General features: G+C 43.6%; 2 protein-coding genes across 2 annotated transcripts in view; both read left to right on the forward strand.

Moving 5' to 3' along the window:
• LOC306916290 (uncharacterized protein) overlaps positions 1 to 20,647 on the forward strand; it is a gene marked incomplete at its 3' end in the record, with an annotated part of 194,478 nt that overhangs the window by 120,961 nt on the left and 52,870 nt on the right. The window lies entirely within an intron of this gene.
• Positions 5,642 to 7,293, forward strand: LOC306916292 (uncharacterized protein; the record flags this gene model as incomplete). Its single annotated transcript, XM_079494126.1, has 3 exons — positions 5,642 to 5,984; positions 6,466 to 6,587; positions 6,744 to 7,293. Coding segments are annotated over 3 exons (795 nt in total), but the record flags the coding sequence as incomplete, so codon positions are not given.

Below are 20,647 nucleotides of genomic sequence, written 5' to 3' on the forward strand. Positions count from 1 at the left end.
CACAATGGAGTTCTTTTGATACTACTGTTGTATGGGATATTATAGCTTCCTGTGATGGTACTGAGTCTTCACTGAGGGAGTGTGGAGCAATGAGGTCTGCCTTTACCTTTCCCAATCTGGAGGTGATCTGTTCAGGTAACACAAACAATACTTCAACAATAACAGTCATCTGTACAGTCTGCTATTTAATTGATCTGGCTTGTCTGTCTGTCTGTCCCCGTCCGTCTGTCCCCATACGTCTGTCCATCCGTTGATTTGTGTGTGTGTGTGTGTGTGTGTGTGTGTGTGTGTGTGTGTGTGTGTGTGTGTGTGTGTGTGTGTGTGTGTGTGTGTGTGTGTGTGTGTGTGTGTGTGTGTGTGTGTGTGTGTGTGTGTGCCGTGCGTGCCTCATGTTCTCGTCTGTTGTAGCCTACCTTTAATTAATGAAAATGTTTAACACCCTCCCCCCCCCCCCCCCCCCCCGCCACACACACACCCACACTTTATCTCTCTAACTCTATCTCTCTCTCTCTCTCTCTCTCTCTCTCTCTCTCTCTCTCTCTCTCTCTCTCTCTCTCTCTCTCTCTCTCCAGAGTCTGTGAGGTTGGTGAATGGGACCAGTGTGTGTTCAGGCAGAGTGGAGGTGAAGTCTAAGCAGTCATGGGTCTCAGTGTGTGAAGATGACTTTGACCAGCAGGATGCAGAGGTGGTCTGTAGGGATCTTGACTGTGGGCCTCCTTCAGTCCTCCAGGGAGCGCTCTATGGAGAAGTGAACGCTTCGATGTGGACCAAAGAGTTCCAGTGTGAAGGCAACGAGTCTGTTCTCCTGGACTGTAGAACCTCAGACTCAACTAGAAACACCTGCTCACCTGACAAGACTGTTGGACTCACCTGCTCAGGTAATCAGGGACGTTCAGAGGGACCAGGAGGGCTGTGGCCTGATTCTTTTCTTTTTTACTACCCAGATTTAGAGGAATATCTCATTTTAAATTATCACTAGGAATCTAGAACAAATTGTAACCAGTGCAATGATGCAGTAAAGCCAATATACTCAAACAAAAATAATACATTAACCCATTTAGGCCTGACGTTGAAATAAATAAAATAGGTATTTCTGAAAAACCTCATGTTTCTGTATCAGTGGTGCTCAATATGTCAAGGACCCCAAGAATTTTATGTAATTGACCACCGACCCCAATCTGAAAATATGTTGTTCAAGGGACAACGCAAAGTTAGAGTTAAAAATGTTTACTCTGAAAGAATATATTCCAAATTTGTGCCACATTTTCACGATTTTTCAAAAATAGCAGACCTACAAGCTCGTAGCGCGGCACTGAGTGCCGCGCTATGAGCTTGTATGTCTGCTATTTTTCAATAGCTAAAGTATAACATAATGCTTAAAACACCAAAAGGGGTTCCCGCCCAAAATGGGTTAATGAAACAAACAACGCAAAATAGAATAGAACAGTCATACCAGGTCACTTTCCTATATCAGCTGAATCTCATCACGATTGCAAATGCTTTCCCCACACTGAAAGTACAAAAACTATCATTTCATTGGCATGACCACGATGGGCCGCAGAGACATGAAGCAGGGGCCGCATGCGGGCCGCGGGTTGAGTAGCGCTGCTGTACAGTATGTGTTAAAATTGATGAGTTATGTGGACACACCCACCTGATCCATCTCCTCTGCCTCCTCCTACATCACAATGTGCTATGACAGCAGCGTATCATTTCAAACTTTAATTAGCATTCTTTTCAACATGCGTGTGATTTGCTTTAAATGGTAAATGGTGCATTTACTGTACATAGTGCTTTCATCCAGAGTGCTTTACATACACCGATGGCAGAGTTAGTGTCTAACCTACTTAGAACCTACACTAACTCTGGGGGAGCCCGGGATCGAACCTGCTACTCTACCGGCCACTCTACCCCTGAACCACTGCCCCTTTACTTACTCTGATTTAGGTTGACAGATCTTTTTGGAACGTACCGGTAGTGCTTTCTGTGTCCCCTGCAGGATAGACTGTGTAGAGTCTTAAAACATACTTAAAATGAAAGTAATGCATTTTTTAAAATTTTCTTTTTGTTTTTACTGCTTACTTTCGTCTCTGTACAGATGTCAGATTGGTGGAAGGAACCAGTAACTGTGCTGGAAAACTGGAGATGAAACTCCATGAGTGGAGACCAGTGGATGATTCTGACTGGACCCTGCAGTCATCATCTGTAGTGTGTAGACAGCTAGCATGTGGTTCTGCTGTTTCGTCACTAAGACTGGTTGGTTCAAATCAACCTGTATGGTGGATAACATCTCCCTGTGTTGGCTCTGAGTCTTCACTGAAGGACTGTGGAACAAATGCGTCTTATACTTCAGCCCACAGACTGGAGGTGATCTGTTCAGGTAACACCTGTTCAGTTGTCTGTCTGTCTGTCTGTCTGTCTGTCTGTCTGTGCCTCACCACACACCAAAACTGATACACACAGACACACAGAACACACACCTCCCTTGTGTTCTGATACACACAAACATCTTTACTTGTATTAACCTGAAGTACTAAATAAAGTACCATCAACAAAATGCTCACATATTAATAGGTTACAGAGTCCTGACTGTCCATTACAGAGACATGTTAGGAATTCTGAATACACAGAAATTAGTTATTTAGACAACTCCTTATTTGTGCGTAGTGATGTTGGAAAATGTATTCTTGAATGATCTCAACTAAGATCCCCCACTCGTAAAGAAATGGCATTTCAGAGATGAGCGGAGCAGTCCTGGAAAAGTGTAATGTATTTGTTTTTGATTAAAATTTTCTCTCTCTCTCTCTCTCTCTCTCTCTCTCCAGAGTCTGTGAGGTTGGTGAATGGGACCAGTGTGTGTTCAGGCAGACTGGAGGTGAAGTCTAACCAGTCGTGGGTCTCGGTGTGTGAAGATGACTTTGACCAGCAGGATGCAGAGGTGGTCTGTAGGGATCTTGGCTGTGGGGCTCCTTCAGTCCTCCAGGGGGCGCTCTATGGAGAAGTGAACGCTTCGATGTGGACCAAAGAGTTCCAGTGTGAAGGCAACGAGTCTGCTCTCCTGGACTGTAGAACCTCAGACTCAACTAGAAACACCACCTGCTCACCTGACAAGACTGTTGGACTCACCTGCTCAGGTAATAATAATCAGAACTAGAAAAGAACATTTCACATAATGTGACTGGTTTGTGGTCACCTGCAGCCTGGCATCATTCACTTCCCTGTGCAGTGAGTGAAATGTACTCTAGCTGCAGACACTGTCATGTCTGTGATTACTTTGATTCTGATGGGATGAGAAATCACATCCAATATAAGCATATGGTTGTGAATCACCAAGGTGGTAAAACTGGAGCTATTTAGGCTATTACCTTGTACTTCCTGCTGCCACCGTAGTCCAATTGAATTGTGGAATTGGTCGAATTGAAGAAGTAATCCAGCACCGCACCACAAAGCACAAGGCACCACAAATATATTATGCTTAGGCACCCAAATGGCCATCAGCTGCCCTGATTACCTCTATGGTCATGTCATCAAGGGAGACCTGTCCATTATTTCATATGTCATCCTGATTGGCTAAGATTGACGTCTACTATATTGTCGGTGGAGACCTGTGCTCAGAGGAGCACATATTTCTAGTTTAAATCATGAAAATGACATTACTAGCCTGAGATAAAACAGTAAAATACCAACTATACTTGCAATTCGGATTCCTATTTAACAATGAAAGTAATAGTACTTTATTTTATTCTTTGCCTCGTTTTGCCACTGTACAGAGCCTGGTGACGTCATGTTGGAGGGAGGAACCAGTAACTGTTCTGGTATACTGGAGGTGAAACACAAGGAAGAGTGGAGACCAGCGGGTTCTATTTATGACTGGAACCTGAAGTCATCATCTGTAGTGTGTAGACAGCTGAACTGTGGCTCTGCTGTTTCAACACAAAGGAGGTCTGATGCAACCGTTGAACCTGTGTGGAAGATTCCATGTGTTGGATCTCAATCTTCACTGAGGGAGTGTGGAACAAAGGAGTCTCACAATTCCACTGAGAGACTGGAGGTGTTCTGTTCGGGTAAAACACATAAACAGTGACCTCAACTATTACAATAATGTGGACTCCACTTCACCTCCACAACTCGTGTGTGTGTGTGCGTGCATGCGCGTGCGTGTTGAAACATGTTGCAAGAATTGCCATTAATAAGATACACGTACGTTGACAACCACCACCCCTCTCTCTCTCTCTCCAGAGTCTGTGAGGTTGGTGAATGGGACCAGTGTGTGTTCAGGCAGACTGGAGGTGAAGTCTAACCAGTCATGGGTCTCAGTGTGTGAAGATGACTTTGACCAGCAGGACGCAAAGGTGGTCTGTAGGGATCTTGGCTGCGGTGCTCCTTCAGTCCCCCAGGGGGCGCTCTATGGAGAAGTCAACGCTTCGATGTGGACCAAAGAGTTCCAGTGTGAAGGCAACGAGTCTGTTCTCCTGGACTGTAGAACCTCAGACTCAACTAGAAACACCACCTGCTCACCTGACAAGACTGTTGGACTCACCTGCTCAGGTATAATCTAATAATTTTAGTAATGTCCTCAAAGTATGAGGAGGGAAAATTACCATCTATGCTGCCAAACTTTGAGGACGGAATTGCAGCAAAATTAACCATGTATGGCCGACATTGGCGATGTGGTTGGCCGATTGGCTGGAAGGTGTGCCATTATTCCCATTATGCACTGTGATTGGCTGAGCATGGCATGAGGGTGTGCCACAGCCAGGGACACCCGTTATATATAAATTGCAGATATTCCGTGCTCAAACTTTGAGTTTTGAGTTTGACGTTAGGTCAAATCCGTTCCAAGAAGTCACCCGTTTGCCGTCTTGGGAGTGACAGTTCACCATGTGTTAGTGTTAGACAGTGTTAGGAATAGATCCCCACCATCTGTTAACAGAACACCACCATCCATTCTCCCATGGAGTGGGAGAACTGAACACTTTCGGCTCACAAGGCATGTCTGCTCTAAATGGTTTGTAAACGGTCTTGTCTCTGTACAGAGCCTGATGACGTCAGGCTGATTGGAGGAAGCAGTAACTGTAGCGGTGTACTGGAGATGCAACACCAGGGAGACTGGAGACCCGTGGATGGTCAGTCCGACTGGAACCTGAAGTCATCCTCTGTCGTGTGTAGGCAGATGGATTGTGGCTCTGACGTTTCAACACAAAGGAGTCCTGCTTCAACGGTTCAACCTGTGTGGTGGATCACAGCTGACTGTGTTGGAACCGAGTCTTCACTGAGGGAGTGTGGAATGACACTGTCTCAGAATTCCACTGTCACATTGGAGGTGATCTGTTCAGGTAACACAAACAGTGACGTCCGTCTACTTGCCTACTTACTTAACCTACCTATCTACAGCATAGAAACAGGATGTTTCTTTTTCTGAATTCATTTAAAATAACTTTTTTTGCATCGTCTAATTTCAGCAAAAGCCATACAAAAGCCTTACATTACAATATGTTGGATCTCTAATCTTGGTCCCATCTCATTGGCTACTCTATACTGTATGTAAATATCTGCTGTACTATAATTCAATCACTCGTGTCTTGTTACAGATCTTCTGTTTAAGCCAAACATCAGCGTCTTCCCCACTCTAAACGTTTCTGAGGGCCAGCAGCAGGGGCAGCAGGTGTCTCTAAACAGGGTTTCTGAGGGCCAGCAGCAGGGGCAGCAGGTGTTGGAAGGTTCCAACTTCAGCATCAGCTGCTCCATCCTGCCACAGTACCCAGACGGCTCCTTCCACCTCACCTTCACTGGAGCCAACAGCACACACAACCACACCCAGCCAGCTGTCAATCACTCTGCCAACTTCCTGTTCTTCGAAGCAGGCCCCGGCCACCAAGGGAATTACAGCTGTGCTTATCACGTCGACGTTGTTATAAAACACACCAAGGTGTTTTCTCACAATGTCTCCTCTGAGAGCGACATCCTCTCTCTCACCGTCACAGGTAACCTGAATTAAATGACCTTTAAACCATTCTGGGCCGGAACCCCTTTTGGTGTTTTAAGCGTTACGTTATACTTTAGCTGTTGAAAAATAGCAGAACTACAAGTTTGTAGCGCGTCACGAGTGACACGCTACGAGCTTGCAGGTCTGCTTTTTTTGATACATCTTGAAAATGTGGCTCAATTCTTTGAATATTCTTTCAGAGTGAATTTTCTTAACTCAAATCTTTGCTTTCTGGCGGCGGGGGTCCCTGGAACAACATATTTTGGGCCAAATACAGATAATTCTGGGGGTCCTTGACATGAAAAAGGTTGAGCACCACTGACATAGAAACACAGGTTTTTCAGAAAACTGTTTTCAGAAAAGCCCTTTGTTAAGAATCGGCATCAGGTCTAAATGGGTTAAACTCACAATATGAATCTCCGTCAGGCATGATTCAATCAAACATGAAGGTTTATTTGGTGATGTTTTTTTTCCCACAGTCCCTCCTACAGTCCCTCCGACACCTGAGGACAACAGCAGCAGAGTTACAATCACTGTGGTGGTGCTGCTGTTGGTGCTGCTGTTGATGCTGGTACCCATCGCCCTCTATTGTCTCTGGAAGGTAATACATCTTTACACAACACAAGACTGGAATGTAAATGACAGTTAAACCAGAGTTCAAGTGTCTTCATATACAAACAAACAATAGAGAGATAGGAGGGTTCTCAGCCAGATGTGATTCAGTGACTTAACGTTGGGTGTTTCTGTGTTTCTCCAGGCCACCAGAAGACATAATGCAGGAGTGTGGGACACTGCGACGGTTCATTATAATGTCGGAAATGAGAACATTGATATCGAGTATTATAATGTTGTTGGTTCTGATTCTGAATCTGGCCTTGAGTATGAAGTGATAGATGAACAAGTAGTTGTTGAATCTGGCCCCATTGAAGAGGCAGAAGACTCAGATTATGAAGAGATAGATCAACAGGTAGTTGTTGAAGCTGCTGGACCCAGTGAGGAGACAGAATACCACCAGTATGAAGAGATAGATCAACAAGTAGTTGTTGAAGCTGGACCCAGTGCTGAGACTGGAGTCCAGGCCCCATAGACACTTGAGACGCTCGGGTGGCACAGTAAAGTATGTGTGCCCACCATTGCGGAGTCTTTGGGGGTTCGAATCCACCACAATGCATCTGGCTTTTTCGAGTATCTACACGAACACATTTGGCCCATGTTCGGGGTAGAGAAGCCGGGCGGGGAGGGTGATATATGTATATATATAGTCACTGCACATAATCCTACAGAGTATTCCTTCCTGTCAGCAGGGAGTGTTGGGTGAGAGGAGTCAGATGAAGGCTCTACATCCTCCCGGTAGGAGCTCCAGGTGAGCTTGTGACAATGTACAGACATGTGTGTGGGGGGCAATACATTGGCATAATGAGTAAATTGGGGAGAAAAAGGGGAAAAAATGAAAAGAAAAAATGATTGCCAGGAACAGACAGACGGAAGAACAAGTACTGTACTTTACCTGGTGTTTGTGGTTGTAAATAGAAATTGGGGAGAAAAAGGGGCAAAAAAAGAAAAGAAAAAATGATTGCCAGGAACAGACAGACAGGAGAACAAGTACTGTACTTTACCTGGTGTTTGTGGTTGTAAATATAAATAATTCCTCCTAGTCCACACAGACCAAAGCTAAACGAGGACAGACAGAAGATGTGATTTTGAAACGGAAGCCTTGTTGTGTTGTTATTTAGCTTGTTATGGGAGCATGGTTGAATCAATTAATTTAATGTCACGGTCAGTCATCCATGCTGGCGCTGTATAATACTACAAATATTAGCCGTCCCAAACGTCAGGCTCAACCGCCGCCTATGCAGGCAGTGACGCATCCAGTCAGGATGCTCTCTGTGGTTCCTCTGTAGAAGATTATGGGACCATGCCCCGAGAATTAATATCCCAAGCAGGCAACAGCAACACGTAAATAGTTGTGTAGGAGAATTAAAATAGTCAACTTGATGAAGGGCTATAGTCAGTGGTTGCTATACAATTGTTACTTTTACATATTTTATGCGATTAGGGTATTAATATGAATAATCTTGCATTGTCATTCAAGCTAATGTGTAATCCCTCCATTTCATGATATGTGTTTTGTTTATATAATCTTTACAGAACAGTGTTTGTTATGAGCAGTAAGCCATAGTGTAAATAGGAGGTTATTGTTCCTTTGCATAGGCTCAACTTATGTAACTTAGATAGCATTTTATGCAGACATACAGTAGCACTCTATAGTGTATACGCATAGCTTCATTATATAGATATTCCACTGTTAGGTTGTTTGCTTACTTGATTCATGATAACAATTTTTATGTATTTGATATATTACCATGTTTTTGTTCTTTGATTATGTTTTTTAAGATTTAAAGTTTTTTTTTTAAAATCACAGTTAAGCAACTTTACTTTGTATTGTATCCTTTTCTTTGTGTTACTTATCTCTATTGTTGGATGAACACCTCATTGAAGTTGGTATACTGTACATATAGTCCATTATGAAGGCATGAAACCCATTCAAAGTCCATTGATTTCAAAAGCGCATTGGAACTGAATGCACCTTCATTACTGTAAAGTCGACGGTTGTGACTTAACTATTCATACAGTTTTAAACAGTTGAATTGATGAGATAATGTAATGTTTGTTTCTTTGTGCCTTTTGAAATAAAGACAAAAGTCCTGAAAATGAAGAATGTTCTCTCCACAATGTGTTGTGTGTAGTAGAGGAAGCTTCCATTGGTTACCATGAACACAAACGCATTCAACAGCAGCAGCAGGAGACAGGCTGCTACGGTAACTAAACTGACATTTTAACATAGATAAAATACTTTATTGGCAAAAAAAAGAAAGAAAAAACCTTCATGTGTGCCAACGCGTATTAATACACACACTAACCGTTTTCAAGAGGGATTTGGCCATGAAAGAGCCTCGTCAAACATGTTTTCATTCAAAGCAACACAAAAACAATTAATACAGAGTGAAAACATCACAATAGCGCACACGTTACACCAGAGCAAAGAACAATGAAGAATCGGAAATAATCATAATACTCACCTCTCCATCATCTTCAGGGGGGTTCCTGCAGGCACTGAGGCCGGGGCCACTGGAAAATATGTGTTCATTCTAACATCTAGCATTTTGTTCTCAGTCCCCCTGGCCAAACGAGATATAATATATCTCCAGAATATTTTATAGTCTTCTGGACTCTAGGCAGGGCAATTTGTGTGTATGTTAGTAGCCTATGCATGCGTGGGCATGTACAGTTCACGTGTGTGTAAGACTCCCCTTGTGGTTTTCTGGTTCTCTTTTATGTAGAACATCAGCAGGGTCACCACTGTCACTGCTAACACAATCTGAGAACCCATCGTCAAACGATAAAGGAAAAACAGCGCCCTCTTTGCCAGTCAACAGTCTGTCTCGAGAGACTACTGCTGACAGCTAAAACTGATCATGAGCAAACCTAGAAGTGTGTTACATGAGCATCCCCTGGTGGACAGACTTGTAAACAGCATGACATGCAGTATAATGGCATAATGCACTGTGAACAGACTAGTCTTTTTTATGTCCCATGTATTTGCATTTAAGTTCATACAGTTAACATACAGTAGGAAGGAACATATAAATGTATTTGAAATTAAATAAAAAAAAAAAAATTCAGGATTCCAATTCAGAAATAGCTAAACATATTTTAGGATTCCAATTATAAAATAGCAAAGATAGCAGATCTACAAGCTCAAAACGCGTCGCAGTTTGAGCTTGTGGATCAGCTATTTTTGACTATGCATTGTGGTCCTCTGGAGTGGCCCTCTCCATCATCAAAGTTGCCCACCCCTGCCCTATCCAAAATCTATAGTTAGGCCTATTATTTTAATATGCAATAAAATTAAGATCTCACACAAGACACAACAGAATAATTTGATAATATGCCACATGTAGTTGAATGCAAGTTGCAAATTGCATTATGCAATACACCTGTGGCCCACTGCCCACAGGTGAAGTGGTTTGCAGTTGGTTGCAGTTGCTTGAATTGTTGGCAATAGCACAGTAAAGATGATAATAATCGAATATGATGTGTGTAGTTCTTTATAGATCTATAGCCTCTTAATTTTCATCGCAATTTTTTTTCTTTTTCTGGAGACATGCCATTTTGGTCCAGCGTCCTATTTGTAAGGGATATGCTCTCCAGCAGGGGTGAAAGTAGGCCGGGACGGTCCGGAGCTATCAAAATACTATATTAAATAAAGCTGCCACTGTGCCCACAAACGCATGTCCAAGAGGAAAACAATCAAAACATTATATAACATCAGAATGGGGCAGATTAGTGTTTTCCTAATGAAGTGCTTCTGAATTGTAACAGTGTGTTTATGTCAGTCAGCGATGCGATCCCTTGTTAATAATCTACCACCACCACCATACACACAGACTGGAGAGAGGAGAAGTGTTTCTCTCCCTTCGGCTTGCATGACTTGCGTCTATGTGCATGGAGTACCAGTTCACTTTGCAGGTAGAAAATCCGGTAAAGAAAATTGAGCGGATACGGAAACGGACGTCCATCTGCCTAAGGTATAGGCCGGATATATATATATATATATATATATATATAATTTACTTATATAAATACATGGTTTGATAACCTACTCGGCTAGGCTTATGTCTCTCCATCTACCCCGTCTTCAAGCCTCCATCCCTGGGCAGAGGTTGATTGATTGGTGGTCGCTGGTGGTCGTGGATCTCTGTGCAGTCTCTTTACAGTCTAAAATCAATTGATGGTTAAATTGTTCCATAACACTGAAAATGATCAATTTCCCAATTAAAATAGTGCAGAACACATTTCCCTTAGGCCCCATTCAGATCTGAATCAGATCTGTGCCACATCCAGATTGAAATCTGATTCGTTTAAATAAGTCTAAATAAATCTAAATGCAGACAGGTCACATACAAGTCACATGGAATCTAATTTTTTCCAATCCCCATTTAAGGTCTTCTCTCATGTGATTTCCACACTCTCCTCATCCCGTGGAAGGGCTGTGTAACAGTCCCTCATACATAAACAGCCAAACATCAACACACCATGGCATGCCCTCGGATCATACGACCTCTCAGTAGTCACTCTATGACTCAATCATTTCTGTTCATGGTTCACAATATAAGGCTAAATATGATGGATCCATGAGGCTGTGTGTGTGTGTGTGTGTGTGTGTGTGTGTGTGTGCGCGTGCGTGCGTGCGTGCGTGCGTGTGGTGAGGGAGGCAGAAAGACAAAGAGAAAAAGAGGGATGAGAAAGAGAGAGAGAGAGAGAGAGAGAGAGAGAGCTACAAAAAAAACACAACTGTTTCTGTCAGTTGTGTTCAAAAAGTTTCATGTCAAGGACCCCCAAAAATATATGTAATTGCCCGAGAGTGTGGAAATCACATATGGGAGAAGACCTTAACCCATTGTGACCTGACGAAAAAAAAAAAAAAAAAGAAAGTCTTCTGAAAGAATATATATTCAATGATTTGTGCCGCATTTTTATGATTTTTCAAAAAAAACAGACGTACAAGCTCATAGCGCGCCACTCGGTGGCGCGCTATGAGCTTGTAGATCTGCTATTTTTCAATAGCTAAAGTATAACATAATGCTTTAAAACATTTCTGAAACCAGCTCCTCGCCACTCGCTCTACACACTTGCCCTCGATATGCGCGTTCACACGAGGCTGCGCCATATTAAGTGTCATCCGAAACCAAGCAGCCTTGAGCTGTGGCTTATAAAGCCCTCAAGAGCGAGTCTGTGCCGATCTAGACTCGATTGCCTTGTGCAGCCCTGTTCTCTGTCCGCATGGAAACCGCGACCTACAAATGTAAGTACCACCACAAATAAATGATAAATAAACTCCTCCTAAACAATCTTCATCTGATGCAGAATAGATAACGCTCCAACTGATGTTCACAAGGGCTCTTTATTTACCCCACAGTGAAAAAACTATAAATTAAAGTTATGAAACCACACAAACAAAACAACTTTTAACACAATGATTTATAAACACCATGGATGTATATGACATGTCATTTTTGACAGTCACGCTGTATTTCCTTTTTCCATATTAATAAAATCCACGTCACAAACATACACGATGCAATGCAATATAACTGTACAAACAAAATAACAGGTAACACAATTGCGTGATTGTAACCATGGCAACAAATGGTGTCTGTTTCCTGTTTCTGCACAAGGAGGGCGAATGCATTTCCAAACAGTTTTTTATACCCAGCACCCTAATCAAGGGAACTTCAAGTCAAGGGACTGGTTTCAGAAAGGGCCATTGAGTAAGACAGAGTTAGGAGAACTCTGTTCACTTCATGGGGCTTCAGTCCAATGGCGGCCCGGCCTCCTACATAGATTTCTATTGGTGAAGAGCATAGCGAACAGTGACAAAGTCCTGTACCGGAAGTTGGCAGAATGCACTGGACTCTAACCCTAACCCTAATAGCTCTTATTTGCGCCGCCCTCGTTGAAAACAATGTATTTCCAACTCCAGCTCGTCACTCTCCATCCAGGCTGCAGGAACAGCGCTCGAGCGCTCAGTTTACTGCCCCCTCAATGTCGTAACTCTGTCTTCCTCTATGGCTCTGCTCCAGACATGAAGACAGGCACACTCACTCAGCAAGCATGGTGGTGAGTTCTCTGCCCCGTCATCAATACAGTGCTGCTTTGTGTAGATCACATTCATCAAATTAAATCAAATCAAACGTGATTCATGAAGCACGTGTACAACAATTGAAATGGTCCGAAGTGCTGTAGCCTACAGGGTGAGAACAAAAACATCAACAATCATATACAACAAACAAGATCAAGACCAGTGGTGGAAATATATGTACAATAAGTAAGTACAAGTTTGAGGTATTTCCAATTTCCAACACTTTTACCTCTACTCCACTACATCTTTGATCCAAATATCATATACTCCACTCTAATTATTTGAGATAATTAGATTTTGATTATTATTACAACACTTACATTATAAAAAGTAGCGTTTTGCTTGCAACAGAGTATGTCTAGCATAATGACAAGCACAATGAAACACTTGCTTCCAATGTGGTCCTGCAACATACAATGCAGGGCTGGAAAGTACTGTCCAGCTAGCCAGATGCATGGAGGAGAGAGATGACTGGAGACAGCGCTGGAGGGCTCATCATGAACTATCTCTATCCAATGTTTGACCTTGGCCATCACTTACACCAGGGGTTCTCATCCCGTGGGTCGCGACCCCTCGGGGGGTCGCCAAATTATTTTAGGGGGTCCCCAAATTATTTTCAAAAAAACGATTTCACGATTTTTCAAAAATAGCAGACCTACAAGCTCGTAGCGCGCCACTCGGTGGCGCGCTATGAGCTTGTAGATCTGCTATTTTTAAATAGCTAAATTATAACAATGCTTAAAACACCAAAAGGGGTTCCCGCCCAAAATGGTTTAAGGTTATTGTAGCAGTCAATTTATATTGGGGGTCGGGAGGGGGCGGGGCGGGGGTCCCGAGACGTTGCCAAAGCATTTTCGGGGGTCCCCGGCCAAAAACGTTGAGAACCCCTGACTTACACAACTGATGAAGTCAACTACAAGACCGCTCAAGGTAGCTAGGAACCCTTTTTTTGCTTTGCTGCTGCTTGTGTTAGTTAGTGTGAGTTATTGCTCTATTGCTGTTATATTTGGGCCCATGAATGACTGTGTGGTAATAATGAAACATGGCTTTTCGATTGAAGGCTCATGTGAATCTACCGTGCATTATGTCTGTAACCTGTGGCTGATGTTTAAGGCACTGTGGGCTCCATCTTGCGCCACCCTTATCCCTTATGCCTAAACTAATTTGCCATTTTTTACTATTTTGAAAAACATTTTATAATAGTTCGACTAGCCGAATCTACCTATCGATCCCACCCTTTTCACATTGACCTGTTATAGCGCGACCAACAGGTGGATTTTTGCAAAACACAAAATGACTCAAATCATCCAATTGCCATCCAATGCGTAAGAAGAAATGGCACACTTTTCACATTGGCCTATTATAGCGCCACCAGGAGGCCACAACCTGACCTGCCCTGGTGGAGACCTGTGCCCAGAGGGGCACTTTATTGGGAGTCCCAGCCTCTGTGGTGGTATTGCCACCGGGTCAGGCTCTTTACCCACTCTGTCTTCATCGCCTGCTGTGTACATAGATAGCATTGGGAGATTGAAGAACCGGAAATGTTTTTTATCACACTGGCAGACAGTGGCGTAAATATCGACGGTGCAACCGGTGCGATGCACCGGGGCCCAGCGCCCCCAAGGGGCCCATGAAGGGGAAGAAAAAGAGAGAAAACTACAAAAAGTGCCCTTCTGGGCACAGGTCTCCACCAGAAGGATAGGAGTGTGTGTGATGTTTAGGAGTAATATAAACATGTTTTTTTGTTTGTTTTTTGCAACAATTTTCTTCATTTTGTTGAGGAAATGCAGAGCCAGATCACTCATAGCATCTCTGAGGATAGAATTGTGGATGAGCAGGACATGTGCAGCATTTTGAACGAAACGGGCCACTCCTGAAAACTTTAGAAGGCAATGTTAGCCAATCCGTGTAGAATGATAAATCCAACAGACTCGTCTTGATCACATGACTACAGAGATCATGTGTACCGATTTGCGTGAGATTTGGATGAAATCTGTGAGACTAACATAAGCAATGTGTTTAGCAGAAATCGGCCTCATGGTGGCGCTATAACCGGCAGATGTGGAGGGATGCAGGGACAATGTTTTTCCATGGCCTCTAGGGAGTGCGCATACATAAATTGTATACAGATTGATGAAGTTATAGCTAAAAACAGGAATTGGCCTGTTATAGCGCCACCATGAGGCTGATTTGGAAAATAATGAGTGGCATGTCGTCCTCGGCCTAGTGGAAATGTGCGTGTATAATTTCACGGAAATTGCACACTGTGTTTGTGATTTGTGGCATTTTGTTCGAAACGGACCAATCATGTGAGCTTTGGAAGCCAATATTAGCCAATCAGGATGGAAGATGGGAAATTGTGCAGATCTGTGTTGATCACATGACTATGGAGATAGTGTATACCGAATTCTGTGATGTATGGATAAAATGTGTAGCCTACGAGTAATCTACAGAAATGTGTTTTGCCTAAATCGGCCTCATGGTGGCGCTATAACAGGTCGTTGAGGAATATTTGGGGCAGAGGTTCATCGTTGGCATCCATGGAGTGTGTGGGAAAAGTTTGTCATGGATCGGGCCAACGGTACCGGAGATTAGCTGATAACGGACGGACGGAAGGACGGAAGGAAGGAAGGAAGGAAGGAAGGACGGACACACACACACACACACGGACGGAGTGCAAAACATACTCTCTCCCCATGCCTTCGGCCTGGTGGAGACAAAAAAGAGTCAGGACGGCGGTGAAAGCCTGGTTTCAGGGGCTATCGGTCGCAGGAAGAGTAACACCAAGGATTCGAAGTGATGTCACTGACTGCTGGTTTATAAACAGCTTCAAGTCCATACTACTTCCGTGTTGCATTAACAGTGACATCACTGGCCACTCCTTGGTATTTTTACCACCTTGTTTCAACGTGTGTGTTTGTGTTCATGCGCTGCCTGTCAGCAGCACAACATAGCTCAGCTGTAGACTATTCTGTCACGTTCCGTCGCGCTAATGAAACACTAGATGGGATTATTATGTCATGTCAGCACTATCAGAAGATGTAACCCAGGTAAAGTAATCTGTCACTCTGCAAGTTTAACTAAAGTTTTTTCCATCTGTCCAAAGTCATTTCTGATAGCCTGCAGGCTGCAGCCCTGCAGTCCTACAGATACACAGATACAGAATGATTGAAAGTGAAACATGCAAATTGATTGAATATTTTACTATCAGATCGCTTAGGTACAGTTCAAAGACGCATTTGGTACAATGAAGCGCTAAGCAGCGCTGGCCCTGTCATCAGGCAAGTCAGACAAATGCCTGGGGCATCAGGAGGGGAGGGGGGCAGCACAATGAGCGAGGCAGCAAGCCCCCCTTTTTCTTTTTTTCACGCGTTCCTCCTGCAACACTTGCGCGGTGCTCTGCTCAGACACAGCTGTAGTTGCCCCTCCTTCTTTCTCCCGTCCCCCGTAGTAGCAGAGTCACGTGTACTGTTAGCCCTGGTCCAGTGCTAGTGTACTGTCAACATTAGTTTGTTTTGAAACAAAAGCGCATCCCCGCTGGTTACAAGAGAAGGAAATAAAATGAAGGAAACAGACGTTGAGGCTCCAGCGACCAGCATTACTTGCAAAGTTGCAGGTTACAGAGCTGGCATACCAGTGGTTGTCAAACATTTACATTTCACTCTGAGAGTGTACAAATGGAACTAAATGGTAAATGGTGCATTTATATAGCGCCTTAATCCAAGGCGCTTTACATACGTAGATTGTGCATTACATTCACACACACTGATGGCGGCGGAAACCATGCAAGGCACCAACCTGCACATCAGGAGCAATTAGGGGTTCAGAGTCTTGCTCGAGGACACTTCGACACTAACTCTGGGGGAGCCCACAGGGATCGAACTGGCAACCTTGTGGTTACCATCCGGGTACTCCACCCCTGAGTACCCGGATGGTAACCATTTGGTTACCATCCGGTTCAGATTTTACGGGGGCCAGTTTCGAATTGCAGCCATCCGTAGGTGCCCTTTGAGAGCGGTTTTGAAGGAGTCAAGGGATTCGCATGTCTTAATGACTGTTGGTAAGGCGTTCCACATTTTGGTGGCATAGGAGCGAAAAGAATTTAGTCCCTTGTTTGTGCCGAATCTGGGTTGAACATGGTTCGTTGCACTCCCTCTGGTGTTGTGGGTGTGGACTTCGTTAACATTAAGGAAGTATCTACACAGGTACATGGGTATCTTGGTGGAGTATCGAATCTTGTGGACCAGACCCATTGCAAGATGCTGTACTCTGTCGCCGACCCTAAGCCATGTCAGTTTGTCAAAGTGGGCAGGGGTGAGGTGGGTTCGGGGGGTGAGGCCAAGTAGGAGCCTGACCAGTTTGTTTTGGGAGGTCTGGAGCCTAGTTTTAAGGGCCTTTGAGGTGCTGTGGTACCAGGAGGTGCATGCATAGTCAAAGAAGCCTTGTACAAGGGCTCCTGTTAAGGTCTTCAACGTGTTTTTGTCGACCAGTGAGGAGATCCTGTAAAGGAATCTTGTTCTTTGGTTGACTTTTTTGATTACGTTGGTGGCCATTTTATCACCGGAAAGATTAGCCTCCAGGATGGAACCTAGGTAGGTAATTTCATCTTTACGTGTGATAACATTGTCACCCACTCTAACCAAGAAGCCATTTGCCTTGCTGAGATTACTATTAGATCCAAAGAGAATGGATTCAGTTTTTCCCAGGTGTAATGATAGTTTGTTATCAGCGAGCCAGGTGCAGATTCTACCGAGTTCAGAGCTGAGCTGAAGGCCTTTTCATGCTGCAGGTTGTCAAAGGTGCAAAGATAGTTTGTAAATGAGCAGGATTTGTCCACTGTAATGTTAACACGTACATCTTAGTCAATCAGATTTTTGTCTCCACCAGGCCAAAGGCATGGGGAGAGAGTATGTTTTGCACTCCGTCCGTGTGTGTGTCCGTCCGTCCTTTTAAGCAGTAGTTAATAGTAGCAGCAGTAATACTATGGTAACTTTTTGGTGGGGGGGGGGGGGGGGGGGGGGCGATTTGGGATTCACATTTCTTAATTGCTGTTGGTAGGGCGTTCCACATTTTAGTGGCATAGGAGCAACATTCATTTAATCCATTGTTTGAGCCGAATCTGGGTTGCATGTGGTTTGTTGAACTCCCTTTATTTTTCTCAGGAAGTATACAGAAGAAAGGAGGAAGAGCTGGATTAGCTGGAGTTAGAATAAAGGAAATATTGGTGTAATGTATTCGCTATAATACAATTCCTATGCTGCATAGATTATGTATTTATTATGTGCACATTTAAAAACAACCCATTTGGAACAACAACATATTGTAGGGTTGTGCAGGTGAGATTTAGAAAACCTTGTGGGGTTTATAAAGTTAATCTCAACTCATTGAACTACACCAATACAAATGTAAGGACTGGTGCTGCCACCAGAGGGCACTGTGGTATTATCCATTGTTTCTGTTCTGTGCAGCTGGTGACCGCATTGGTGGGGGCGGCCATTTTAGTTCACAATGTTGTTTCTCTGCGAGGTAGGAGTGAAATCCACCCTCTCTGAATAATACACTTGATATAAATCACTAAATTAGCCATCCATGTTGTTTGATTGACAGATACTGTTGTTGGGAAGTATATTGTTGTGCTAGTTTGAAAACAGTGTGGTCGTTAAGCAGCTCAACCCTGAAACACAGCAGGTAAGATGAACTGATTCACCTTGTTTTTACTACATTTATCTTTTATATTATTGACTCATCTTTTAACATGGAACAACACAACGAGCATTTCTCTCATATCTGCTTGTTAGTTATAAATGATCCTAAACAAGCAGTAGTTAATACTAGCAGCAGTAATAATATTGTAACTTGTTATAAACGAGCAGTAGTTAATACTAGCAGCAGTAATACTATTGTAACTTGTTTTAAGGCCACCTACGGACGGCTGCAATTTGAAACTGGACCCCTTAATTTCCCCCTCACTATGGGGTATATCTTACTACCTTTTAAAATAGTTCAAATAGCCGATCTACAAGCTCACAATGTCTCGATGTAGATCGGCTAGTTTAACTATTTTAAAATGTTTTTCAAAATAGTAAAAAATGGCGAATACGTTTAGGGTTAAGGGTGGCGCAAGATGGAGCCCTAGATGTTTTCCCCTTTTTACCTCCTTTTATGATGATTTCCTGTTTTTGGTTACTATTATAGAAGTGTATCTCTGTACGTCTCTACATGTTCTGATGAATTGAAAAGGGTGGACCCGATTTGTAAACGAGTAATGCTTTCTGCTGTCGTCCACAGTCAACAGTTTTTGTATTGAGTTGTACTTGAAATGTACTGTAATTCTGCAAACTGTTAATAAATACATCAATCAATCAATCAGTTCGTTATAAATGATCCTAAACAAGCAGTAGTTAATAGTAGCAGCAGTAATACTATGGTAACTTTTTGGTGGGGGGGGGGCGATTTGGGATTCACATTTCTTAATTGCTGTTGGTAGGGTGTTCCACATTTTAGTGGCATAGGAGCAACATTAATTTAATCCATTGTTTGAGCCGAATCTGGGTTGCATGTGGTTTGTTGAACTCCCTCTGGTGTTGAGATTGTGGAATTTATGTAGGCCAGGAATATTGCAAAATGCTGTACTCTGTCGTCAACCTAAGCCCTTCCAGCAGCAGCCTATGAAAATGGGCAGGGGTGAGGGGAGTGAGGCCAAGTAGTCTGGAGCCTTGTTTTAAGGGCCTTTGAGGTGCTGTGGTACCAAGAGGTGCATGCATAGTCGAAGAAACCTTGTACGAGGGCTCCTGTTAGGGTCTTCAAGGTGTTTTTGTTGATCAGTGAGGAGATCCTGTATAGATCTCACAGATACACAGATACAGAATGATTGAAAGTGAAACATGCAAATTGATTGAATATTTTACTATCAGATCGCTTAGGTACAGTTCAAAGACGCATTTGGTACAATGAAGCGCTAAGCAGCGCTGGCCCTGTCATCAGGCAAGTCAGACAAATGCCTGGGGCATCAGGAGGGGAGGGGGGCAGCACAATGAGCGAGGCAGCAAGCCCCCCTTTTTCTTTTTTTCACGCGTTCCTCCTGCAACACTTGCGCGGTGCTCTGCTCAGACACAGCTGTAGTTGCCCCTCCTTCTTTCTCCCGTCCCCCGTAGTAGCAGAGTCACGTGTACTGTTAGCCCTGGTCCAGTGCTAGTGTACTGTCAACATTAGTTTGTTTTGAAACAAAAGCGCATCCCCGCTGGTTACAAGAGAAGGAAATAAAATGAAGGAAACAGACGTTGAGGCTCCAGCGACCAGCATTACTTGCAAAGTTGCAGGTTACAGAGCTGGCATACCAGTGGTTGTCAAACATTTACATTTCACTCTGAGAGTGTACAAATGGAACTAAATGGTAAATGGTGCATTTATATAGCGCCTTAATCCAAGGCGCTTTACATACGTAGATTGTGCATTACATTCACACACACTGATGGCGGCGGAAACCATGCAAGGCACCAACCTGCACATCAGGAGCAATTAGGGGTTCAGAGTCTTGCTCGAGGACACTTCGACACTAACTCTGGGGGAGCCCACAGGGATCGAACTGGCAACCTTGTGGTTACCATCCGGGTACTCCACCCCTGAGTACCCGGATGGTAACCATTTGGTTACCATCCGGGTAACCAAATGGTTACCATTTGGTTACCCGGATGAGGGTCCATTTGGAACCGGCCTATAGGAATCGTTAAAGTCTCAACCCTATTTGTAGATAGATGTTGACAATATTATAGAAAAAAAATAGGGTTGCCAGGTTGAAAGTGGTCCATTTAACTCTTCAAGTGTGTATTTCAGAAAGATAAGGGAAAAAAATAAAACGGGAATGGGCGGGTCAGAATCTAGAATTGGACGGGAACCCCTTTTGGTGTTTTAAGCAAGCACTCAACATATGCAAGTTAGCATCCGGCAGTTTCTACATG

Source organism: Electrona antarctica (assembly GCF_951216825.1).
Source record: "Electrona antarctica genome assembly, chromosome: 23".
Taxonomy (NCBI): domain Eukaryota; kingdom Metazoa; phylum Chordata; class Actinopteri; order Myctophiformes; family Myctophidae; genus Electrona; species Electrona antarctica.